This window comes from Vanessa tameamea, chromosome 29 (assembly GCF_037043105.1).
Source record: "Vanessa tameamea isolate UH-Manoa-2023 chromosome 29, ilVanTame1 primary haplotype, whole genome shotgun sequence".
Taxonomy (NCBI): domain Eukaryota; kingdom Metazoa; phylum Arthropoda; class Insecta; order Lepidoptera; family Nymphalidae; genus Vanessa; species Vanessa tameamea.
This window is the reverse complement of record NC_087337.1, coordinates 2,374,972-2,402,415: the sequence shown is the minus strand read 5'-3', so window position 1 is coordinate 2,402,415 and position 27,444 is coordinate 2,374,972. Positions and strand designations below refer to the sequence as shown.

Here is a 27,444-nt window from a genome sequence, read left to right as displayed (position 1 = left end):
GCAACAATATTCGTATCTGCTATGCAAGAAATAATTAAAGAGACTTATATATAGGGAAAATGCGTGTTTCTTTCCAAACTTCAGGAAATTGTCCAGTTCCAAATGATCTGTTATAAGTTATTGATAGTGGCAAATATATAGCCTTTGCAATATTAACTAGAAATTTTGCAGGATTATTATCAGGTCCAGGTCCCTTGGCTACATCAAGTCAATTTATTTTATTATAGACACCCTCTCGCGTAATTTTAAAGTCTCCGATTTCATTTTATGGACAAGTAGACACGCTATCGTCAATAGAATATCTTGAGGAAAAGGGAAGCAATAGATAAATTAATTATTAATGTTTAGATACTGCTTATCGTTTAAAATCCCCACGCGTTGCTGCCGTCGCCCGTCCTCATCGACCTCGATCTTATCATGTCATCAGACGCCATCTTGAGGTCGTAGGCCCACCCCAGCCACGCGAAGAAATCAATAAAGTACGTCGTCAAGTTCAAAGCGTTGTTGCCCAGTTCGGCTGTCTTGTAATCCCACGGGAATACGTGGTGGTAGTTATGGAAACCCTCGCCGAAAGCAACGAATGATACCGCCAAGTTTTGGACTGGTTTTATGTTGATGTCGTATGGTTTGTTGCCCCATAAGTGTGCGGCGCTGTTCACTAAGAATGTTGTGTGTAGGTTCGTCACGTAACGTAGGACCGCTAGGTGCCACGCGGTTGCCAGTGTTTCCCCGAAGAAGTACATCGGGATGATCGTTGGCAGTAGGAAGCAGACTGATCCTATGAAGGGTATTGCGTATCTGTAATAGAAATTTAATTCATCAGATATAATATTATATTTGACGGGTTTTATCGATATTAATGGTTTTTTATTTTATTTAAAATAGGTAGGCAGATTCGATAAGTGACTCGTGAATGCAAAAATCATGATAGTCAGGTTATTAGTTAAAGCGTAGCAAACAAACAAATAGGAAACCCAGTCGCATTTGTGATATTAGTTAGGATCAAAAATCAAAAGTACGAATAACATCAAACGCGCCGCATGGAACGCGTATACAAAACACAATTGCGGCTCAGTGTTCCTTGATACAAATGTGGACATTTTAAATTAACATGTATTGGAGTTGCCAACTAATTTGTTTTCATAAGACATCTCCTAGTTTTTGGCATTGTCCTGATTCCCTATTTTAAAATTCGCGTGTCACTTGCAATCCTATGCTTTCGAGTGGTCGTACGGAACCAAACTACTAATAATTTTAGTATTGTTATTATTATTACAAATTAATTTAAACGATACTATTTCCGGCTTCTTACTCTACTGCGTACTCTTTCTAAACTAAATAGTCCTGGTTGTCATGACTTTAAATCCTAGTTTCGGAAATTTGTGAAAGCTTTCATACCATTTGTAAAAAGCGCCGCGGTTTGATACGGCGCGTTTGACGTGAATCGTACTTTATACTTCTCCGATTTTGATGCCACGAAACTCCGATATACTATATAGCCTATTCCAATGGAAGTAGAAAAAAAGATAAACAAACCTTAGTACGAAACCAAATCTTACCAATCTACGTATTTCAAGCGATTTGCTAATTAGTCAGCTATATTTTGCACTACTAAGAGTTTATAATAAATGTATCCTTATTTATAATACAACACTATAAAACTATTTATTCCCACTTTAATTTTACTTCCAAAATTCTGATAACGGTTTCGTCGACGATCAAAAGGCCATTGTCAAATCCATAGTGTATATCAGTAGTTCCCAAACTTATTTTTCTCGTGGACCACTTTCAAAATGTTATTGGTTTCGGTGGCCTCCTGTTGCTACATTTCTATCACATACTTAAAGTCGCCTATATTCCGATAGGTAAAATAAAAACGAAAAATGGTACATTTTATAACACTTTATTTATTAAAAGAATAGAATTACAAGAAAAACTTAATAAGGTAATATAGGTTCAGGTCATAATTTTAATTAATGGGAAGGATGTATTCGATGGAGTGTCAGCAAACGATCAATGTTTGGCTTTATTTTTGTGAGCAATAACCGTAAATCCCCCCGCTCTGTGATGTTTAATTTGCTCCTTTTTTTTGTTAAGAGGTTTTTAACGGCACTAAAATCCCTTTCGACAAGGTATGACGAGGGAAAGCTATTAAAAATTTCCTTGCGATATCCCACAGTCCAGGATATTTTTCGGGTATTTCTGCTTGCAGCCCAAATGTTTGGTAGCCTTTTCTAAATTTCACCTTCAGCTCCTCATTGGTGCTTAGCTCGAGCAGCTCCTCTTGTAATACAACATTGGTCACGTCCATTTCATCAAATGGATTTATGATCCATGGTAGTATATCCATCGTCAGCATATCTTCAAACCTGGTTTTGAAGTCATCATGCAGGGCACTTAAATGTTGACTGTAGGTATGGATATCCTCATCAATACATTCTACCTGCGACAAGTTTGGAAATTGAGAGAATTCGCGCCGACTAATGTTTTGCTTCATAAATTTCAATTTCCCAAGAAAAGCCGAAATTATCCCCTTTGTTTTTGTTAAATTCAGGCTGTCGCCTTGTTTAATAAAAAATAAATATATCATTAATTTTTTTAAACAAATCTGTCAAATACGCAATGTCTGCTTTGAATTTGATCAAGCTGTGCATGGTGGGTCTCTTTTCATATTTTTCCTTCAATGTTTGAAAATATTTTAAATCTATACCTATTTTATCAGTATGAGATCTTTTTAGATGATCTTCGAGCTTTGATGGTTTCATAGACTCATTGCTCAAAACTTTGTTGCATAATATTTTACTAATTTTTAATAGTACAATTAAAAATTGGTGTACTCAGTATCGAATACTGATCATATTTGTGTAGGAAAAAATAAAAGTCTAAATCCCATAATTGTCCATAAAAACGATAACTAAAATTTCATCAAATCAATGAGTTCACGCGCTCCGTGTATTTGTCTGCGGCTTCATTGTTAAAACGTGACAAACTGGCATCGAAGCTCAAGTCCCGCCCTTTTCCCGTCGCCCGCGCACCGCTCGCTCTTTCCGAAAATGAATAGTTTTGATAAAATCAATTTAAAATGATTGTGAAATTACTGTTTTATAAAATTAGTAGTTATTTGCAAGAAAAATTACAAAATTAATTGCTCTGCAATATTGCTTATTCGGCCTTTTTAGAGAGGTAGTACTTCTCTCGTGAAAAAACAATTGAATATAACGTGCTGTGTTTGTCTTCAAATCGAAAGAGGACAATTAAAATATCTGTAAGTTACTAAGTTCACAACGATCACAAGCAGTTGTGATCAACCGACTAATACACGTAAACAAAATACTTAAGTACTATAACAAAAAAAAGGTAGGTACTTACTTTTCTCCGGCACTAGCAAACACTGATATAAATTTTCTCACACCTTTTTTTCGAAATTCCGGAAACAAATAAATGAGTTTGCCTTTGGCATCAAGTATTTATAGTGGTGATCATGTTCATGTCTGAACAAGCATTAAGCATTGTCGTGCGGATAGCGCTTTGCAAGTCTGTACACGAAATTGTACGTAATATCGAATACGCAAGTTTGGACGAGTAACAGTCGCTTGCCTTATTAAAATATTATCTGCTTAGTTAAAACAATGTAGGTAGTATATATTTTACAAAAACTATGCTTACATTTTTGCTCTTTACTATCAAAAGCAGATAAATTTTCGTGGACCCCCTTTAACATCTGATGGACCCCCATTTTTTATTCACGCCTACGTAGACCCCTGTTATGTTTGGAATGTTTCTCCTGTTATGGTTGGAATAGAGTATATATATCCCCCTTTTAACCACTGAGGCATTTGGTCTTGTAGCAGACCATAAAGATTTAAATATCAATAACTCACTTCCTCTGAAAGCGGAGCACAGGATTCGCGTAAATATCAGACATGTCCACTGTCTTGCCGCGCCTCTTGACCTCTGCGTGCTTCCTCACTAAAAGCCAACCGATGTGAGAGTAGAAGAAACCCCGCGTTGCATTGTGTGGATCGGCGTCCGTGTCGCTATATCTGAGGGAATATATTATTTTGATCACCAGTTTAACATAAAAATATATATACATTTATAATTACAAACATACTTCACTATACGCCTCTTAGCCAAGATGGCCCAGTGAGTTAGAACGCGTGTATTTTAACCGATGACTGCCGGCTTAGAACGCATGACTTTTAACCGATGATTGCGGGTTTAGAACGCGTGACTTTAAACCGATGATTGCGGGTTTAGAACGCGTGACTTTTAACCGATGATTGCGGGTTTAAAACGCGTGACTTTTAACCGATGACTGCGGGTTTAAAACGCGTGACTTTTAACCGATGATTGCGGGTTTAGAACACGTGACTTTTAACCGATGATTGCGGGTTTAGAACGCGTGTATTTTAACCGATGATTGCGGGTTTAGAACACGTGTATTTTAACCGATGATTGCGGGTTTAGAACGTATGACTTTTAACCGATGATTGCGGGCTTATAACGCTTGAATTTTAACTGATGATTGCGGGTTTAAACCAACGAGCAAGCACCACTGAATTTTCATGTGTTTAATTTGTGATTCATCTCTAGCGCTATATCTAACGCGGTGCATTATACGATGCATTCGCTATATAATTATGAATATCAATGTGGCGTCGGTCTCGTAAAATTTCAGTAACTGTCATGTGCTTCTTTTACTATCTGCTTCTAGTGATGGAAGGAAATATAGTGAGGAGACCTGCATGTGTATAATTCCAATGAAGCTCTGAAATATGTGTATCTACCAACCCGCATTGGAGCAGCGTGAAATAAGCCCCAACCTTCTCCTTAAAGCGAGAGATGGCCTTAGACCAGTAGTTGCACATCTAGAGGCTGTTACTTTACACCTCTTGGTGGTGGTGAGATGATGAGTAATTACTGAGTTTGTTGCGATTACCTTTCTTGTAGAAAATATTAACAATTTCTTACATCACCAATGCGCCACCATCCCTTGAGAACTAAGGTGTTATGTCCCTTGTGCCTGTAGTTCAAACCAAACCAAACCAAAGGGTGGTATCTTTCTAGACAGGCTTGAAAGTAAATATTATCTCGATAGTATCTATAGTTTATCCAATCACAGCAGGACTTATAAAATAAACGACCTTGAAATTGAATTGACGCTATACCATTGGTCCAAATCTTCTGATATTTTATTTATTTATTAAAAATCTTCAACAAAGGATACACTCTAACGAAAAAATATTTTTTAATGCCTAATGTGTAACATACTATTGTTTTAATCTATAACAGGTCCAAAAAAACAAGGAATTAAAAACTAGTTAGGACTTGTACGCTGGAAAGACGCATTATGCGTTTCCCCCACATGAAGTGTGGGAGGGGGGACTTGCCACGCACTAAAAATGATCGGAACCATCTCCGTTTCTTCGGTGGGCGTCACTTACTTTCGCATGCAACCGTGACGCCCTGACGGTAGGCCCGTTTATGTGGGCCTCCCAATTCCTAGAGGGATTCTCGGGGTACTGAGAACCCCTAGCCTATCCCAGTAGGTAGGAATACTTTTACGTTTATCTTTCGTAACAATGACAGAAAACGTTTTTGGATGCTTTCTAGGCGTTTAGTGTCTTTTCCATAGATTGTGGATTCGAAAAAAAAAAAGTTTTTAAGATGTTATCGGAACCTTCGAAGTAATATTAAAGTTAGCAGTTAAATATAATAGTGGTTTCTTATTAATGGATCATTAGTTACAACACGTTCATCTAACAGTTTTTTTCAATTATAAAGTCAGGCGGACTGGCAAATGGTCCACCTGGTGATAAATAGTCACCACAGCATTGGCGCTAAGATATATTAACCATTCCATACAACGCCAAAGCGTCACCCACTTAGGAACCGCGATGTTATGTACCTCGTGTCTGTAGCCAAACTGAAGTATTGCTGTTTGGCGATAGAATATCTGATAAGGTGTGTGGTACCCCGCGCTTGCAACAAGTTCTACCAAGTAGATTGACCATAGATTGAGTCTTCACGTGCTTGTAATAAGTTCTGCCACACGTGTGTAATCCACCGACCCGCATTGGAGAAGGGAGAATATCCCTTTGTTCATTTGGCCGTTTACTTTAATTTAAACAATTACGCCATCATTTTACTTCCTGTTTGACAGACAAATAATTGTTACGAAATAAATAATTAAAATTGAAAATAACACGACTCGAATTGTTAACTAACCAATACGTTTAATTAGTTCCATTAATTTTGCACATTACTGAATTAGTGTGTCGGTTTTTTTAATTTAAATTTGTTGTTTTATACCATTTTTTGTCGCTTCTTTTTACGTTGGAATAATATTTACATACATTTCAGAAAGTGGATTTATACGGGTAATTTTGTTGTCATGTAGTTGATAACAAGATGAACCCGCGACTTTGACAGCTTTTAATTCAGTTTGTGACGACCGATAATTATTGTTTTAATATTGACAAATAACCAGTGTTTATTCGTTTTTATAAATCAGAAGAAAAAAATCGATTTTAATTGATACTTTTTTTTTTTTTTATTTTTGAAGTTACATTTTTGACTTATTTTGAAAAAATCTAAAAAACGTTATAACTCAAAAATGGTTCACTTTTGTTAAAATTATCGCAAATAATCACCCCTATTACCTCCTAACGGGAATACGTCGGATTACCAATAACCCTGTATATATGTAATAAATACATATGTATATATATTACACAGACATTGGAATAAATTAACAACGTTCGAGAATAATAAAATGACAATGAAGTTATTAAAAAACGCGCGTGAGTTCAAACAACAACATAAAAAAAACTGTGGGAACGTTCACTTGAAGGCCATAACGTGTTTTCCTTACGTGGCGATTTCTCCTAACTTCGTTGCAAAAACGTTTTATTTAAACTTCTCCTACGTCTCATCATACATGGTGCAAGTATTTACATAGTGCAATTCGATCTTATCGTAGACTAGCTGTGCCCCCGACTTCGTGAGCGTTGGTGTTTAAAAAGTTATTGTTGTAGCCTAAGTTACTCCTTATCGCTTCAGCTGTCTGCAAATGAAAGTCCCGTCAAAATCGGTCCAGCCGTTCCAAAGATGAGGCGGAGTAAACAGACAGACCGACAAAAATTAAAAATAATGTTATTTTGGTATATGTACCGTGTATACATACATATGCATTTAGTAAGCGGTTATTTTAATATTACAAACAGACACGCCAATTTTATTATATGTATGTAGAGAATTATAGATACAAATGTATTTTCTACAAAACTTCCATGAAAAAATGAAGCCATGATTTACGGTTATGTAAATAAAATTGTTACAACTAGGTGTCGTGAGTTACCCAGTTAGAACGAAGTTGCTTCAACTACATCATCATCCTCCTGCCCTTAGCCCTATTTGTATTTTGGATCGGCGCAGCATGTCGTCACCTTCCATACTTCTGTCTGACGTCATCTCAAAAGTAACATTTTTTCCAGTCATAGTCTTTCACACAATCCATCTGTCGTTTCTCTATTATCCACGTCCATGCTCGAGACCTTCCTCACAACATGGTCATCATTCCGCATACTCAAACTCAAACTCAAACTCCTTTATTCAATATAGAAGCATTACACTTACTTATTGATAGTCAAATTAAACACTACCACCGGTTCGGAAAAGGAAACACCCTGACCTGAGAAGGACCGGCGAAAGAAACTCAGCGGGTCTTTTTTTTTTGTCAATCTAATTAAATATATATGTATTTAATATGAATAGAGATAGCCAGGAGGCGATCGTTTCATTCCCAAGGTGTGCTATCAATCATAAACTCACTGATTGTATAGTACCCTTACGCACACAAGCGTTCCTTAACATTTTTTTTTTAATTTGGCATCAGAAGCATTTTGAACGCTTTCTGGGATCCTAATGTAGGACCATATACACTGCCCCACAAAACAGGACATAACATGCCCATACCATGACAGTTTCCACATAGCTTCTCGGTTACCGGTGCCACTTGCTCGCTAGCTTTGCTTCCCCTACATATATGGACGTAATGTGTTAAATAACCGATAGTGAAATAAATAAACAAATCATATAATACTAAAAAATATGTTCAAATAATAGAATTAAAATACAGTCAGGAAAAACAGGGAAAGGTCGTCTGATGGGGTATGGTGTCCTTACGTGACGTTTTCTGCCAGTTCACTCTTCGTTCCAATAACTTTGTCATGACACCTTACGTTTATGACATATAATTATAATGTTACTTATGACCTTAGTCTACTCGTGTTTTTATTTATATGAACGTGTGGTGCGGACTTGTACAATGATCTCTCTGTTCATAAGAGATCGTGACATCAATTTTTATGAAACGTCATAAATTTATGGTGCAGGTTTTACGATAGTTATTAAACAAACATAGTAATGTTGGAATATTGTAATCGTATTTGTTATAATTTTAACAGAATTGTAATGGAATCTTGTCTAGGATTGGTGGTTCAACAAGTATTGATTCATTGTGGGATTAATTTGTGTTTATCATTTTTTTTTTTGGGTTTTTCGGTGTTTCTGCGTCGAAGTGATTTTTGTACAGAGACATTTGATTTAAAATCCACTGATTTTAAATCAGATGTCCAGTTTGTGGTAGTAGTACCCAATATTATGAACACATAACAGCAGCAAATTTTGTACATTTTCTCTTATAGTGGCTTATTTCCTAGACTAGATTTTATAACCTTTGAAGTTTTAAATGGTGCAATCTCAGGAATGGTGGTCCTTAGAAAGAAAAATCCAATACTTATGACCTTTGACTTTGAATATTTTAGCAGATAAGGTGGGGTTTTGGTATTTAATTCGAATACCTCAAAATTCCTGCACCAAATTTCAGTTTTGCGTATTATTGTTAATAGAAATATCTATGTTCAACTAATTTTATTAATTTAAAAATCAGTTCCTCGTAATATCACCGGTAATTAAACATTCACGCACACAAACACTCTAACACACATATCTACAAAGACACGATCCGCTGACACCACCACTTTTGAGTTTACCAGAGTCGGTTGTTAATTTTTAGAAAATCATATTCATACACTTGATAACTCTACATATTTTTTATATAAAATAATAATAACAGCCAATAAATCTTTTACTGCTGAGCTAAGGAACCTTCTCCTTTCGAGGATATGGTTTCGAGCGTATTCAAACACGCTGCTCCAATGCAGGTTGGTGAATACACACGTGGCAGAGTTTCATTGATATTTAGACACATGGATGTTTCCTCACGATGTTTTCCGTGACCGCTGAACACGAGTTGAATTATAAACACAAATTGAGCACATCGAAAAAGTGCCATATCAAATTATTATTGCTCATTCCCTAAGTGCGCAGATCTCGCTATACAATATTAATTATAATTAAATGAATAATATAATAGTTATGTTTAAATTTGCCGATCAATAAATTCAAATCATTTGTAAAAAAATACATTATTAAAAAAATCTTATATGTTTAACGCAAGATTTTTTAGATGATAAAAAAGCGTGGAGCTAATACTTGTTGACCTCCAGGTAGGATATGTTATGTATAATTGTATTTCACTAACATAACTTTGTATTTTAAATGTTGAATAAGAGTAACCGAGTGTCGATTCTTCCCGGTAGAATCTACACTCCGAACCGGTGGTAGCTTCACTTAATATAGTTTGTAAAATGACGATTCAAAAGTGCTCGCAAAAGCCTGCTTGAATAAAGTATATTTTCATTTTGATTTTGAATTAGGAATCAATACCTCGCATTATGAAGTATTTTGTAGTTATTTTAAAATTTGCTCACCTATGATGCATCCGATGGTCCCGCACCCAATCGATCACAGTGTTTTGGAATGCGAACGTGTTCATCACCATCAAGAGAATCTGCAAGGGCATCTTCGCCTTATACGCCCTGTGCGTCCAGAGCCGATGCGCGCCAGCCGTCACACCGATAGAGGCTATCACAAATATCGTGAAATCTGAAAGCAAGGAGTCATATTAAATAACTTGGTGGTAAACACGCCGAAACACGCAAAAACATTGTAAAAATATCTCGATATAACCTGTATTCAATCAGTGACAGATTTACCCCCTTATCCCTATGAAACATATATATTTTGAAATCACTTGAGAGGTGTCCTAATGATTCCAAAAGATGCTGCATCATGTTACTAAGTTGTTGTTAATCATTAAAGTCACAGGATAATAATTTTGAATCTTTCAACGACTAGAAAAAGGTCACTGGTCTCCTAACGGCTGAAGAGATTTGCTATCATAGCTGGAACACTCTCGTATAAGTCAAATCAACTTTCAATCAAAAACTAAATCAAAATCGGTATATCCGTACACCGACATGTTATAACAAGTGTGTGTACAGATAAACAGATATTGATTTGATTGAACCCTAACAAATAACTATGCCTACAATTCCCTCCTCAAATCTACCGCTCTACGACCTGACCTACTGAACCTTCTGGTAAATCTGCCACAGTACTAGATCATGACATTACGTACTTACGAAATATAAGAGTGCTCCACGTAGCGACAGTGCAAGCGAGGTATATACCGTACAGAGCTGTGAGGTGCCCGTATCCAAAGGTTACCAGGTTACGATACACAACATCGTATTTCCGCGGTGCTGCTTGAGGTGCAACCAACTTTTCGAACTGTTCTTCGTCGTCTTTTTTCGTCTGTTCCGTGACCTCACGGACATTTGATGAGAATGGTGACATTTTCTGTGGAATTTATTATTTTAGAAGGATAGGTCTGCCTTGAAACACGACACGACGATACGTGATAGATTTTGGGCAATCAATAAGAAAGTAAATAATTTTAGGCCATAGGCTTAGGGCTTCGGAGAAATGACTACGTTCCAAGGCTCAGGAGTGTTGCTGAGAATTTCTCGGCAAAAATCCTTCAATCTCCTGGGTTCAAAGATTGGAGTTCTAGTCCTGTCTTTATAAACTAGTCACTGAACCCACAAGTCAGTCAGAACCGAGATAATTCTATGACACCGTAACAATTACCGATTTCATTTTAAATTACGTTACATTATATTAAATTGTTGTATCTTTACAATTCAAATACAAAAACGTCGTATAATTACAATGATGTGAAATTAATTATTGTTTAGAAGTATTAAAAAAACTGTTTTTATTACTAATAACTTGTTACTTAACACAATTGTCTCAATTTATTTTTGCGCTGAGATTTTTTGCTTTAATTATTTATTTTTTTGTATTCTGCGTTATAACAATCGGCAAACAAAATGATCGGAGTCGGCGTCCATAGATAAAGGCGCTGTAAGAAATATTACCCATTCCTTACATGACCAATGCGCCACAGACCTTGGGCACTATGTTATGCCCCTTGTGCATTTTTTTTTGGCTCACTCAACCTTCAAACCAGAACACAACAATACCGACTACTGTGGTTGGCGGGAGAATATCTGATCAGTGGGTGGTATCTGCTCAGACGGGATAAAAATTGGTTAAAAAATTGAGAAATGCTTATTGTATTTTAAATATGGGAGGTTTCCAAACAGGCCCCCTCGTGGTAAATGGTCACCACCATAAACATTCGACATTAAATATATATCATACCATAAATCGCCAATACGTTTTTCCAAGTCAGTTCCCAAGGTTGGTGGCGCGTAATGTTAGGTATGGTTAATATATCTAACAGTGCGAATGTGAATGTTTGATTGTGACCACCTACCATCAGCCCCAGTTCTTCCTACATATTTACAATTAAAAAGAAAACTAGTATTAAAGTCGAATTGCACTATGTATATACTTGTACTGTTTATGCTGAAACGCAGTACATAGAAGTTACAATAAAATGTTTTCGGAACGGAGTTGGCGGAAAGCGTTATGTCCAGGCGATGTTGCCATCTCTTTCTCTCTATCTCTATATTTAAGTTTTTATAAAAGATTATAAAAATATATTTTTTGTTATAAATTAAATTCACATGAGTTTTTTAATTACAATAATTTTTTTCTCCCATTTAATTACACTCAAAAATTAGTAATCTATGTAACTGTATCGGTTATTTAATACTTCATATAATATAGCAAAAGCAACTTCCAACAGGGTGCCCGAGGACACATATTTTGTTTAAAACAATTTACTTATTTTATTTCAATTTAAAAAAAATAAAAATTCAAAATTCGATCAAAATCAAAAAATCATCATCATCATTAAAATTTGGAAAAAAGTTTTTATAAAACAAAATAAATCGATAAATATTCGAAATTCGAATATTTTTTATTGCTGTTTCCAATTTTTTGTTTTTGATATTTGTTGTATTAAAAAAAAAGATAACTATTGTCAGTCAGACGCGAAAAAGGTACTGTTTGATCTTTGCCTGTAATAATTATTTTAGTTGTCTATAAGTTTCAAGCTATATTATAAATAACCAGGATCGTTTAATTTTCATGTTGATTTATCCCTATATCATAGTCCCTATGTCCCTTTGTACGCTTAAATCTTTAAAACTACGCAACGGATTTTGATGCGGTTTTTTTTAATAGATAGAGTGATTCGAGAGGAAGGTTTTTGTATGTAATACATAGACAATGTAGTTAAGTAACACTAATAATTTTAAAAGTTTCTAATGTGATGTCGTAAATTTATAAATTTTTTGCGCTTACATTGTAAATGCTGGCTGAACCCTACTAGATAGATCAAAATAATGTACTACAGAATTGTATACCTCAAAAATGTCTACAAAAAAGTCCGCGATGGTATGTGTCTATCTGTAAGTGATAACCCACAATAACATTTTTTTGTTATTTATTTTTTACCACAAATATTGGCTAATTTTCGAAGCGATTTTAACCTATACAGCATTAATCGTTATCCAATGAAATACCTTAAATACATTGTTGATTTAATATTGATCTATATGGCCCTTCACAGCATATGATTTAAATGAATATTTTCGAAGATATTACAGATTTAAAAATTGCGGAACGTAGCGTTTGCGGTGGTACCGGCCGGCCGGGGCGGCGGGAGCGTGCTATAGGCGCGTCGGAGGCCGCGGTTCTCCCTGTAGCACTTTGAATTTAGCAGCGATCGGACGCGGTTATTATCGGAGCTCCCTAGCGATTGAAATAGCAATCCATACTTCCATACTTTATATTAATATTATAAATGCGAAAGTAACTTTGTCTGTCTGTCTGTCTGTCTGTCTCGCTTTCACGCCAAAACTACTGGACCGATTTAAATGAAATAAGGGAAATAAGGGTTGTAAGTTTTTATGGAAGTCGTCATTTTTTAAGTTAAAAATATGAAACTTTATTTTTGGGATACTGATTAAAAATGATTATATACGTATTTAAGCGTTTCTGGATATTTTACGCCAAAGGGGAGATATAGAGTTTGACATTTCGTATATAGGATAGTTTGGAAGGCCGTCATTTTTGAAGTTAGAAGGCTGAAACTTTATTTTTGAGCTACTGATTAAAAATGAGTAGATACGTATTTAAGCGTTTCTTGATATTTTAGGCCTAAAGGGCAAAATAGTTGTTAACATTTCGTATTCAGGCTAGTCTGGAAGTCTGTCATTTTGAAGTTAGAAGGTTGAAATTTTATTTTTGGGCTACCGGTTAAATATGAGTTGATTCGCATTTAAGCGTTTCTGGATATTCCACCCTAAGGGCTGAAATACACACCAACGTGGTATACAAAAAAGGTATTACATTAACGTAACATTTTAAGTTAATATGTAAATATATTCATATTCTACGCGGGCAAAGCCGCGGGTAATAGCTAGTTAATTTTATAAACTAATATAATAAAATCCATCCAAATTAACTCTAGAAAATTATAACAGTTTCAAAAATGTTACAATTGCGAAGCTAACCTTTCAGAAGGCACATTTAAATTTCGAATATATATTTAAAATACTTACTTTTTTTTTAATGTGTCCTCAAAGGACACTAATTCCAAATACTCAGGCGTTACACTCAACGAAACTCACAATAATATAGTTCGGTTATTACGTAGGAACTGCCGTCTTATAAAAATTACGGTCCTTATATAGAAACGAAATTAATGGCCCTGATTCGATAACGTTATATATATGTTACTGTAAAAGCTCGAACTAAGGAAAAAGATATTATTTCAATTTTTTTTACATTTTTTTTCCACAAAAATGCCTTCAAAACAAAAAATATCGTTATGATACTTGTCCTGCAGATTATTTTCAAAACATAACCGTTTTATCAGCTCTCCAAAAATGTATAACAACTAGGAATTTATTTCAAAACAACCGAAACAAAATGACCATAGAAGACGCTGGCTTATATATGTAATTATTTACAATGTATGTTATAATTTTTACACGCACGTAACAAGAACATATCCTTTAATAGTAACACTTACAAAGTACATTATTAAAGACACTCTTAGAATCAACAATGTTATGGACAATTTTATATAAACAAAATTGATTTTATTATTTATTTCCCGACGAACGTACATTGAAAAAAGTATATATAAATTATGTATAAACTAATTCCGAACTTTGCTGTTGAAGGCGGTTCCGTGGTTAGATTACCTACGTGAATCTTAATCGATGTTTGCAGAATAAAGTTCATTTTTAGTCATAGGACATTCGACAAAACTACCAAATTTACTTGGTAGGTCCTTCCAGTTAGGTACTGATAGGTTAATGTCGGAAATGCAAACACCATAAAGATGATAAAATATATAATTCTTATTTTAACACGTTCGAGAATGTTCCAGAAACAAGAGAGATGTCAAAAGAAAAACTATACAGCTAAGGCACATTATTTAAGACCCAATTATTAAGCATTTACAGAATAAGTTACAATAGACATTTTGTGAGACCTAATAAATAATTGTTCACCTTATGACATTGCGTTTATAAAGACAGCTCTGATAGGTACCACCCATTGATCTGATATTCTACCGTCAAATGGCAATACTTAGTAGCGTTCCGATTTGAAGGGTGAGTGACCGAGTGTAACTGCAGTTATAAGGAATATAACATCTTAGCTCCCAAGATTGGTCTAATATATGCTGTGCAAAGAATGGTTAATATTTCTTACAGCGCCAATGTCTATGGGCGGTTGTGACCACTCACCATCTGGTGGCCCGTTACTAAGAAATTCATTTAATTTTATTCAAGGTAATTTTATATTTATAGAACAGACTTAGTAATGACACTATTCTGCGCGATCCGACGTTTTGTATCTGAGACGCGAGACGTTGTTACTCCGTTGTTAGTACGAAGTTCTGGAGACCAACTTCAAACTTGTAACGCTTATACCTTAAACGTTCCCTTTCCAACTTCGACCGAGACGCGACTGCATCATTGTATCGTAAAATAGGAATACGGCTGAATGGCAACGAATACGTTTGGAATCGACTGCGTTACGAACAGCTAGCTAAAAAAAAAAAATCAACACAAAAAAAAAACACGACTTTTTGTCGTGTTTTGCATTGTATATCAAAATCGATTTTCAAGCATAAGGTCAATAGGGGTAAAAATTAGAATAGTCACAATTCGTTTCGCTATTATTTTTCAAACGCCAATAATTACAGCTTAGAGAATGAAAATTACGTCATTTTTCGCGTCCTAATTCCCAGGAGTAGGAAGTCAGGCAACGGAAGAGAACTTATCCTTCCCATTCGAGCAAGGAGTAATCATAAACCAACCGTGAACATGCAAAATTCATTAATTACTTATATCCAACTTTAATTTTACTTTAAAAAGTTCCGTTTGAAACTTCACTGAAGTTCAAAGCGCTATTTTTTCACGATTTCCTAAGGAATAATTCAAGATATCGTCCAATGATATCGCGTCGATTCAATGCAAATTTGTGGTTACAGCTCTTGTGGTTTAAGTAGGCCATATCTCTGGCGGGCCTCGTTGACTTACTGGCCGAGTAAAGTCGCTGATTCCTGTAACATTACATTGGTCAGTAATAGACGATTACATAGCAAACATTTAATCACGACCAATGAGCGCTCATTTAAAAATCAAACGAGTTAATCCGACTTTGATTAGCGTTTTAGAAGCTGCGGATTTTTTATTGAAAATAAATATAATTATCTACGGAGCGCAATCTTTAGAATCGCAGACGTACTTGCAAAAAACATTATTTTGTTATTTAATTTATTTTTAAATACACTAATAAACAATGTTAAATATAGTTATTTAATTTTCTCATCAGAAAACAATGCCCCTTTTATGAATATGATTCATTTGTGAGTTGCTTTAAGTTCCGGCATTTTTTTCGGACACTTCATATGTACATCTTCGTGTATAACATTATGTTTATACAACATAATATTATAAATGATGCTTAAAAAAATAATTTAATTAGTTTTAATTTTTAGTGATAGTACAGATTCAATGGTTACCATACACAAGCAAATTGTAATATAAATATTACATTATTCACTTGGTGGTAGGGCTTTGTGCAAGCCTGTCTGGGTCGGTACCACCCACTCTCAACTACAGGTACAATTAAGGGACATCTTAGCTCCCAAGGTCCATTGTAATTTTACTGCCCGTATCCCAATTGAGCCGAGATGGCCCAGTGGTTAGAACGCGTGCATCTTAACCGATGATTTCGGGTTCAAACCCAGGCAGGCACCACTGAATTTACATGTGCTTAATTTGTTTATAATTCATCTCGTGCTCGGCGGTGAAGGAAAACATCGTGAGGAAACCTGCATGTGTCTAATTTCAACGAAATTCTGTCACATGTGTATTCCACCAGCCCGCATTGGAGCAGCGTGGTGGAATATGCTCCTTACCTTCTCCTCAACGGGAGAGGAGGCCTTAGCCCAGCAGTGGGAAATTTACAGGCTGATTATGTTATGTTATGTTATCCCAATTTACTCGGGGTCGGCGCAGCATGTCTTCTTCTTCCATACTTCTCTATCTGACGTCATCTCACAAGTAACATTCTTTCCAGCCATATCATCTCTCACACAATCCATCCATCTTTTCATTGGCCGTCCCCTTCCTCTATATCCATCCACGTTCGTGCTCAAGTACGTTACGTACTTAGGTTGACGTAAGGTATATTAATAATTTCGTGCAGGTCTACGATAGTCTCGATAAAACAATTCGACAATTTTATATCGTTAAAAATGCCATACATGAACGTCATAAAATGATTTTAACGATAATTACAGCTATTCGAACAATTAAATTACTAAACGACGGAATCTAGGAACACTATCGCCTCAATTTTCTGCCATAGAACAGTTTTACAGCCAATAACGACACAATTACATGAAGTCGGACATCGGACTGAAGTCGTAGCGTGTCGAGTTTGTGCATAGCAAACTTCGGGCACGCTTGGTCGGACGGCTGGTAAGCAGTGCTGGACTAAGCCCGTCGGATGCCCGGGGCAGCAAAGCCGAACGAGGGCCCCCTATAGCTTTAAAAAAATGTAGATCTACAAGTTTTTTATTACGTTTATATTTGTGTGTATGAATAAGTGTTTATGTTTATTATATGTATATATATTTATTTATGGTCATGTTTAAAGAGTCTGGATGGCTGTAGAGTGAGCGTTTTGATCTTGATGAAATTATGTAGGTACTAAGGACATTTTTAAAGTCTTGTTTTAGAATTTGGTCAGGGGAACGCGGATGCATTTGGACCCCCCAAGACTGGGGAATGTTGTATCTAGGATATTCTAAATATCATCGGTTAAGATGTCCATGTTTTAGCCACTAGGCCATCTCGGCTCGGCTGTATATAATATAATATAATTTTTATTTATTTATTTAGTGTACAGGAAACAAACAGTGAAATAATTACAATAAAATAAAAAAATATAAAACTATTCTTAAACCAAAACAGTTTCCATTTATAAATTAATCATAAGTAATTACAAAACAAGACATTTTTTATATTTAAGAGCGTTGTTTTGTAAGCGTGGGAATTAATTTTAGAACACACACATAGGTACCTTCCAATAATACAGTTGCATTGTGCAGTATATCATACGTATCCTCGGAGACAATTAGTTGCTTGTTTTCGGTGCAACGAATAAATTAAATTTTCATTGCGCGTTCATAACGTACGATTTATAAAAATACATTTAATTACGAGTAATGTATTAGCTATAAGGTTGTCACTCGCAAACATAATTATAAATTATTTGTTAGCATAGGGTGCGGTCAGAGTGCATTAAGATGTATATCATATACATTATGATTTTTATTGATTCTACTGCTCTCCTCTAACAAAATAATTATTATTTTCTGGATATTTTAAGGTTGGTAGGTATAACGAATTAGGGCGTTAAGACACATTAAATAATCACTTACTTAAATTTTATAAATAAAAATAATGGAGGTAAATATTAATCAGTTTTTTTTAATTAACTAAAAACTAAAGACATAAATATTCTTGGTTAAACAAGTAAATTAAAATTATTTTATATTACACAAAAATCAGGGGTGCGGCCCGTTGACGGTATCTGGTCATGAAAGGTACTAACTAAGTATAGCATCAGTACAAAATGGAATGTATATCAACCGTTTTTGCTTAGGATTATGCATTATTTTAATTAAGCATTTAAATAATTAGGAATTAAGCAGACGAACTAAACGACATTAGTTATGGGTATGAGTTGGCGTTTGTTTTAAATTTTGTATTAAGAGAAAAAAATGAGCAGGATAGTGCAAAAATTACATTACAGGTACATTCAGGTATTCACTATGTTCATCCTTACAATTTTGTACTTTTAATTCGACATTAGGGGAAAGTGGTTACCCTTCGTACACTTTTCAGATTTTATTTTTTTACTATGTGATTAATTGTCGTATTTACCTAGTTTATGTGCTTAAGTGTAACAAATATTTTATAGTTTGTTACAAAAAAGTCCAAAACTATTATGACAAAAGGTTAAAGGGTTATAGGCTTTTTTCTACATAAAATATTTGTACGAATGTACCCCACGTATTGGTATGGTATGGTAGGGGTACGTTCGTACAGTAAATGCGGTAAATTCGCCATGGGGTGGATTCATACAGGGTAATTAAAAAGCCAATTAAAACCGTTAAATTTTTATTAATTATTACAAAAATATTTATTTATCAAAGAACTAACTTAATAATATGTGACTTGACTAATAGTCGATAAATCTTGAAAAGTAAAAATTAACAATTGCATCCCACGACACTCGCGCCCCACCCTTACGCTAACTTGTCTATGTGTGCGTAGACGATTCGCGAAATTATAAGACTCGGCTCTGAAAATTTATTGACAGCGATGTCGAATAATAAGTCAAAACCGTCAAATGATTTTCTCCATACTAAAAAGTATGGACGACGAATGCCAAAAAGTAAGCAATATTTAAATAAAAATTACTATAATATTGTGTGATATAATAGAAATTGAACACGGTGAACTTATTATTTACACTTTTGTGTCCCCATTTAACCAAAAATACATGTATAAACTAGCAGCTAAATAGCTTAAAAAACGTTAATAGAAAAGGTCGATTTCAGTGTTTGGAGTGATGTTGACGATGAATTTACTGAGTTATTGTTACAAATTTTAAAAATATCATGCGGTGAAACTTGAGATCTATCTATTAAGATACTGAATGTTTTTTTTCATCCATAATCAATGCTCCAGTTTTAAGATATTTCGAAAATAGTAAGCGCTATTTTGGCGTTCCGCAAGGACTGTCCTCTTAATAGGTGCATGAAATTATATAATTCATTTATATAATTTAATTTAATATAAATTTAATTTTTAAATCAAGAAAACATAATTTAATAATAAATAATCAAATTATAATTAATTAATTAAAAATGCACGAGTAAATTAAGGCTCTTCAGAGTATAATATTTCTTTTACTTGTAGTTTGAATTTTTTAAGGGAGAGATGAAATATATCACATACCATAACATAAACATAATCAGCCTGTAAATTTCCCACTGCTGGGCTGAGGCCTCCTCTCCCGTTGAGGAGAAGGTATGGAGCATATTCCACCACGCTGCTCCAATGCGGGTTGGTGGAATACACATGTGGCAGAATTTCATTGAAATTAGACACATGCAGGTTTCCTCACGATGTTTTCCTTCACCGCCGAGCACGAGATGAATTATAAACACAAATTAAGCACATGAAAATTCAGTGGTGCCTGCCTGGGTTTGAACCCGAAATCATCGGTTAAGATGCACGCGTTCTAACCACTGGGCCATCTCGGCTCATATATAACATTAATTATTTATAATTCATCTCGTGCTTGGCGGTCGTGAGGAAACCTGTATGTATCTAATTTCAACGAAATTGTGCCACATGTGAATCCACCAACCCGCATGGGGCCACTTAGTGGGAAATTTACAAGTTGTACATGTTGTTGAAGATGTCGGAAAAAATCTTGCAGTTTTACTGGCGAGCGGCTGCGCGTGGCTTATAAATATTTATTATATAAATACAGTATATTTAAAAATGATACCGTGCAGACGATATTTAAACAAACAATAGGGTCTTAATGTCGTGAGATAGTTTTTAATGACGCTAATTGAATTATGTAATATTTTTGTTTTTTTTTTATGAGTTCTATTAAAGATTTTAAAAAATATGCGAGGTGATTTTCGCCGATTCATTTTAATAATCTTTATTCAAATAAATATTTTAGTTACATTGGTTAACTGATAAAGATTAAAAAAATTTGAAAATCCAAAAATTTCACGATTTAAGGCGAATCAAAAAGATAGACGAAAAAAAAATTATATATATATATATATATATAATTATATGTTTTTTCATGTATATTGGTTTAGTCGTTTTTTATAGTTAGGGAACGCATGCCATTTATGCCCTTTATCAATATATCTTTATGTACTAAAATTAATTATATATTCATATATATATAATGAAAGAGACGAGCTGAGACAGCATTGAGTTTAGAACACGTGAATCCAAAGATGGATTATTCACGAGGCAGTCTTAGGTTAACTGGACAGACCAATTAAAAAAAACTGGGAAGAATTGTCTTAAATTTATTGGAACGAATTTGTTGAAGGTAAATATTTATCCCCTTAGTTTTATGGCATATTTTCGTAGTATACTGAAAAACATCGTAATTGTGTAAGGGCCCCGAGGCAGAGGCCTAGATGCACGACCAATCAGGCCCTGTGTGAATCTTAATGATGTGTTCAAACCATGGGTTCAAAAGTTCGAAATGATTATAATTCATCTCGTGCTCGACGGTGAAGGGAAACGTCGTGAAAACCTGCATGTGTCAGATGAAAGTCTAAGGATAAGACCTCTTCTCAATAGAAGAGGAGGTTTCAGCCAACTGTGAGATTGACAAGTATTTTACTCTTTGTTAAATTTCAGATTTCTTTATACAAGTGCCTTTATTTTGTCGCAACGATTCTATATGAACGATTGAAGGTCCTTGGGACTCGTAAGTGAGTATTCTTTTTATCCGACTTCGAAAAAGAAGGACGCTCCCAATTCGGTTGTTTTTTCATTTTTGTTACCTCAGAACTCCGTCATGTAGGCATTTCTCACGTGTGATAATTCCTGTTTGATCATTCCTATCCCTAAGGGTGATTTTTGTATGGGTTCCTAATTTATTTATAATTTCGTTTCTCAGAGTATTTTACTTGAGGTAGTTTTTATTTTTTTACTATAAGTATTTAAAACGGGATGTTTACCATGTTTTTTATTTGGTGGAGCTCGATATTTCGACATTATCTACGAATGTCTTGTTCACGAGATAGATAGATATTCGATAGATAGATAGATATAAAAATAACCATGTTAATTTATAATCTTTTTATTTTTTGTTAAAAATTGTTATGATTCCTTACAGATGCCTGTTCGAACGCAGCGGCCTTACGGTTGCTGGAGGCGGCGCGGACGGGCGACGTCGAAACGGCGCGAGTGATTTTAGACGCGAGACCGCGTTTAGTTAATTGTAGAGACGTCGATGGAAGACATTCTACGCCACTGCATTTCGCTGCTGGGTTAGTCGAATACTTCCCCCCCTTTTTTGTAAAACCGTCAACACAAAAAAAGTCAACGATCTCAAATAAGACAAATATTTCTGCTGTGAGCTGGTGTATAATTACTTATTACTGAGAAAAAATCTCGCTGATTTTCTTTCACCGGTTCTTCTCACGTCTAAGGTGCTTCATCTTCATCCGAATCGTATTTTGAACAACGAATATGCAAGTGTGATGCTTCTCTGTTGAATAAAAATATACGAATTTTAATCGAGTTAGATTAATTTGTAATAATACAAGTAGCCATACTTACGTCCATTTTAATTTTACTTCCGAAGTTCCGATAGCAAGTTTACGTACATTTGAAACGTACATGAATGCGTTTCGAAATTTTTTTTTAGATTTAATCTTATTTTTAAAATGTTTCTGTTATATTATAAAGCTCATCAGTGGCTCCCTGGACAAAAATAATATTTAAAATGACATTAACAACAACAAGACATTCGTAGATAATGTCGAAATATCGAGTTCCACCAAATAAAAATAAAAAACATGGTAAATATCCCGTTTTAAATACTGTTAGTAATAAAAATAACCATGTTAATTTAAAATCTTATATTTAAAATTGTTTGACAAACCGAAGAAGAAAAGATACTAAACTGTTTTGTCTAAACCTATCTCTACATGATGTAAAACAAAGTCGCTTCCGATCTTACTCTTGGATCTTTTAAACTAGGCAACGCATTTTAAAGCGGTTTTCATCAATGAACAGAGTGATTCAAGAGGAAGATCTATATGATATGATATAATATATGCATATCATAGTAGAGGAAAGCCGAGATTTTAACTTCTCCTAGCCGCAAAAAAAAAAAGATTATTTATTTTATCTTTGTTCTTGAATCTTAAAGTTTGTATATAGACCCTTATTGTACTTATCTGTTGCTAGTTTTTTTATGTAATAGGTATGCGGCCGGAAAAATGGGCCACCTGATGGTAAGTGGTCACCACCGCCCATTCCTTATATTATACCAATACGCCATCAACCTTGGGAGCTAAGATGTTATGTCCTTTGTGATTGTAGTTACACTGGCTCACTCACCCTTCATGCCGGAACACAGCAATACTAAGTATTCCAGTTTGGCGGTAGAATATCTGATGAGTGGGTTGTACCAACCCAGACGGGCTTGCACAAAGCTCTCCCACCAAAAAAATTATATATGAATTTAATATATAGTTTATATATAATATATAATGAGTCAAAGTCAAAGTTAGAAGTCTTTATTCAATATAGAAGTGTTTACACTTGCTTATTGACAGTCAAAAATCTACCACCGGTTCGGAAATTAACACCTAGGGCCTGAGAAGAACCGGCGAAAGAAACTCAACGGGATATTTTTTTTCCATGTTACATGTACAATAATTATATTTTAGCTATTTGAAACAGCCTGGAGGCGATCATTTCAATCCCAAAGTGTGCAGTCAACTAAAAAGTCATTAGTGTTGTAATATCCTTTAGCACACAAACGCTCTTTAAAGATTCTTTTAAATTTTACAATTGAATAATTTTGAACGTTTTCTGGGATCATGTTGTAAAAAAGTATACATTGCCCCAAAAAAGAGTTACTAACCCTGTGTAACCGGTTACTTGGAGTAACAAGTTTATTCTTGTTCCTAGTATTAATAGAATGTACGTCACAATTTCTGGGAAAATCATTTATGTTTTTGCGTACATACATAACATTATCAAAAACAAATTGAGAAGCGACAGTCATTATTTTAATTTCTTTAAATTTACCTCTTAACGAATCTTTTGGGGCCAGGTTATAAATTGCACGAATAGCCCTCTTCTGCAATACAAAAATGGTATTAATGTCAGCTGCATTACCCAGAGTAGGATGCCATACGACATTATACTGAGGAAATAACTGAAATACACTAGGCGAGCCGTATCCACATCAGTCAAAAGTCTAATTTTTTTTACCGCATGGGCTGCAGAGCTGAGTCTATTCGCCAATTTATTTATATGGGGGCCCCATCGGAGCTTAGAGTCTATTGTCATTCCAAGGAACTCTGTTGATTCTAAAACATCTAATGCTTCCTCGTTTAAAAGCACACTTGTTTTGACACATCTTACATTGGGAGTAGTGAATTTAATACATTTTGCCTTTTTACTATTTAACATTAAATTATTAACACTAAACCAATTTACTATTTGAGAGAGAGCATTGTTATATAATATATGAAATACATGACTGTATTTTTTATGTTGAAAAAGAGCAACTACTGAGTTTCCTGCCGGTTCTTCTCGGTAGAATGTAGGTTCTGAACCGATGGTAGATTTACTTTAAACAGTTTGTTACATGACGTTTCAAAAGTTCTTGTGAAAGCCTACTTGAATAAAGTATATTTTGATTATGTACATTAATTTTTTTTTTGCAGATATAACAGACTACCCCTGGCTCAGCTACTTTTACAGAGGGGGGCCGACGTCCACGCTAAAGATAAGGGGTGAGTTCCCTTTCACTCATCACACTGAACCTCGTCCTTTTGTAATTGAGATACGCGTGGTAACGTCGGCAAACGGCACAACAGTTATTATCGTTCAGAACTTTTTTGCTAACGCTCCTTCAGTCGAGAACTGTCATTGTCATTTATTCTGGCAAAGTTTCGTCCCGTATACGAGCAAGGTTTTGTAATTGTGTTATAAATATTCATACATGCACATGAATAACTCAACTTGATTTGAACCTGCGACCTATATATACTAAGTTTAGTTTTTTATCAACTATATATCAGCGTTCGTTTATTTTATTAGGCAACAAAAAAAAAAAAAAAGTGTCGTCCTTTCGTTTCAAACCGGTGATAGTTTTTATTTTGACTAGTTAGTAAGTAAGAGTTGCTTGTCTTGGAGAAACGGATTGCTGGTTGGTTTTCGTGCATGCCTGCCTGTGTAGGTACCCCATCAGATATTCCACCGCCAATCAGCAATCGTATTGTTGTGTTCCCGTTCGAACGGTGCGTGTGCCTGTGTAATTACAGACACAAGGGATGTACGTCTTTGTTTCTAAGGTTGATGGCGGATTGGCGATCTAATGAATGAAGGAAATTGAATTTGCAACAATGGTTTGATTTGCTCATCCTCCCCTCAGAGGTCTGGTCCCCCTCCACAACGCGTGCTCTTACGGCCATTTCGAGGTCACGGAGCTGCTGGTCTCGGCAGGGGCTGGTGTCAACGCAGCGGACCTGTGGCGCTTCACGCCTCTGCATGAAGCTGCAGCCAAGGGTAAAGCAGATATTGTACGGCTACTATTGAAGGTGAGTGATCTTCTTTGATGCGCGGCTGCGTCTGCGCCTGCTCTGAACCCCTTTTACTAGCTTAAAGTCCGCATTTAAGCTTTGTGGCTAACTACAAATATACTTCGGGTACAAAATGGTCTATTATTCTTATACGAAAACAATTATTTTTAGAAATGTATCTCTTAAAATTTACTGACTAACGCTTCTTCGTTTTGTAATAAAGGAAATTATATGTTATATATTAACAGCCTGTAAATTTCCCACTGCTGGGCTAAGGCCTCTTCTCCCTTTGAGGAGAAGGTTTGGAGCATATTCCACCACGCTGCTCCAATGCGGGTTGGAGGAATACACATGTGGCAGAATTTCGTTGAAATTAGACACATGCAGGTTTTGTTACGATGTTTTCCTTCACCGCCGAGCACGAGATGAATTTTGAACACAAATTAAGCACATGAAAATTCAGTGCTGTGTTTAAGATGCACGCGATCTAACCACTGGGCCATCCCGGCTCTTATATGATATTATTATAATGTATATCATATAGCGCTTATGAATTATGTAATTTTCTACCAGTAAAACATACCTACAAACCTACCTACTACCTACAAACGAACAAGATTAACCGCTTTATAATTTTAGTTTAGATATTTCCATGGCGTTATATAAATCTTATGTATAATGTCGGGGGCAGGTTTAAAAAAAATTGATGTACAAAGTACATCCGGTTTTAATGACATCAAAGTTCAGTGACAATCACGTAATACTAAGTCAATAAGCAGTCACAGAAAATAAACAAGTGTTTATTTTTATATACAAATTTCTAACGGAAGCACAAAATAAATATATTTATAATTTAAACCGATTACTACACAGCAGGACATGCCGTCATAGTGACATATTTATTAATTTTGACATCAATAAATTTGTATTTAATTTTAAGCTGACGAAGGATACAATTTACCTGCCACTTAAATGTAAACGTCATACAGATACATTGTTAGCTCATAATATATTAGATCCGATTGTAGATACTACAATTTAAAAAAATATTACACCGTTGATTAGTAGTTGTGCTACTAACAATAATAAATTAAAAAACTATGTAATACGACAACGGATAGGCACTGTAAATATATTATTAATATTGTACATCAGAATATACAGAGCTTATCCAGCAAAGAAAATGATTTTTAAAGTACTTCATTTTTTTTTTTAGCATTAGCAGCCTGTAAATTTCCCACTGCTGGGCTAAAGGCCTCCTCTCCCTTTGAGGAGAAGGTTTGGAGCATATTCCACCACGCTGCTCCAATGCGGGTTGGCGGATTACACATGTGGCTGAATTTCGTTGAAATTAGACACATGCAGGTTTCCTCACGATGTTTTCCTTCACCGCCGAGCACGAGATGAATTATAAACACAAATTAAGCACATGAAAATTCAGTGGTGCTTGCCTGGGTTTGAACCCGAAATCATCGGTTAAGATGCACGAGTTCTAACCACTGGGCCATCTCGGCTCACTAACGTACTTCAATATTGACATATTTTGTGTAACGGAACATTGGATCTTGTTACATCAACTACTACCTAGTATTAACAATTATAAATTGTCAAGTGCGTTCTTTAGAAAATCAGCTAAACATGGAGGATCATTAATATACATCAAAAGCAGAAAATAAACCGTAAAGACCGAAAAGCCATTGTGGATCTTACCATAGAGCGCACTATTGAATTGTCATGTGTGGAACTCGAGCATGCTATAGCAATGTGCGTGTACCGACCTCCACAATCAGATTTTAACTTATTTGAATGTGTGCTGGATGCCCTTGAGCGTGTTTGTACTGGGCGAAAGAATGTTGTTATTTGTGGAGATTTTAACATTGATATTTTAGTGCAATCTGCCATAAGTACAAGGTTCATAAATTTATTTCAGTCATTTAATCTAAATAAAGTGTTCTCTGAACCTACAAGAATATCAGCTACTTCCGCAACCTGTATAGACAACGTGTTTTGTAATCGTGAGGCCGTTAATAAGGAAATCTTGTCAAACCTAACATCGGATCACTGTGGCCAAATGGTGTCAATAGGTATAAAAGATAAACAAAAGAAACGGAAAATCACTTGTAGCCCAATTAATTTAAAAGGCT

The 27,444-nt window shown here is 35.2% G+C and overlaps 2 protein-coding genes across 3 annotated transcripts in view; one reads left to right on the top strand and one right to left on the bottom strand.

Annotated features, from left to right (window-relative positions):
• Positions 1–27,444, top strand: part of LOC113395275 (poly [ADP-ribose] polymerase tankyrase) — a 48,376-nt gene that overhangs the window by 12,152 nt on the left and 8,780 nt on the right. Inside the window, exons 11-13 of the mRNA XM_026632847.2 lie at positions 21,871–22,024; positions 24,443–24,511; positions 25,153–25,318. Coding sequence (XP_026488632.2) covers positions 21,871–22,024; positions 24,443–24,511; positions 25,153–25,318 — 389 coding nt within the window. The remainder of the gene's footprint in view (positions 1–21,870; positions 22,025–24,442; positions 24,512–25,152; positions 25,319–27,444) is intronic.
• Positions 317–10,786, bottom strand: LOC113395281 (acyl-CoA Delta(11) desaturase-like). Of its 2 annotated transcripts, none has more exons than XM_026632854.2 (4): positions 10,554–10,786; positions 9,840–10,014; positions 3,882–4,043; positions 317–798 (listed from the first exon to the last, which is right to left on the bottom strand). In XM_026632854.2, exons 1-4 carry the CDS (start codon positions 10,765–10,767, stop codon positions 363–365), a joined length of 987 nt encoding a protein of 328 aa, XP_026488639.2. In that variant the 5' UTR covers positions 10,768–10,786; the 3' UTR covers positions 317–362. The 2 variants fall into 2 exon arrangements, with proteins under 2 accessions (XP_026488639.2, XP_064075994.1); XM_064219924.1 differs by having other exon boundaries at positions 10,550–10,602.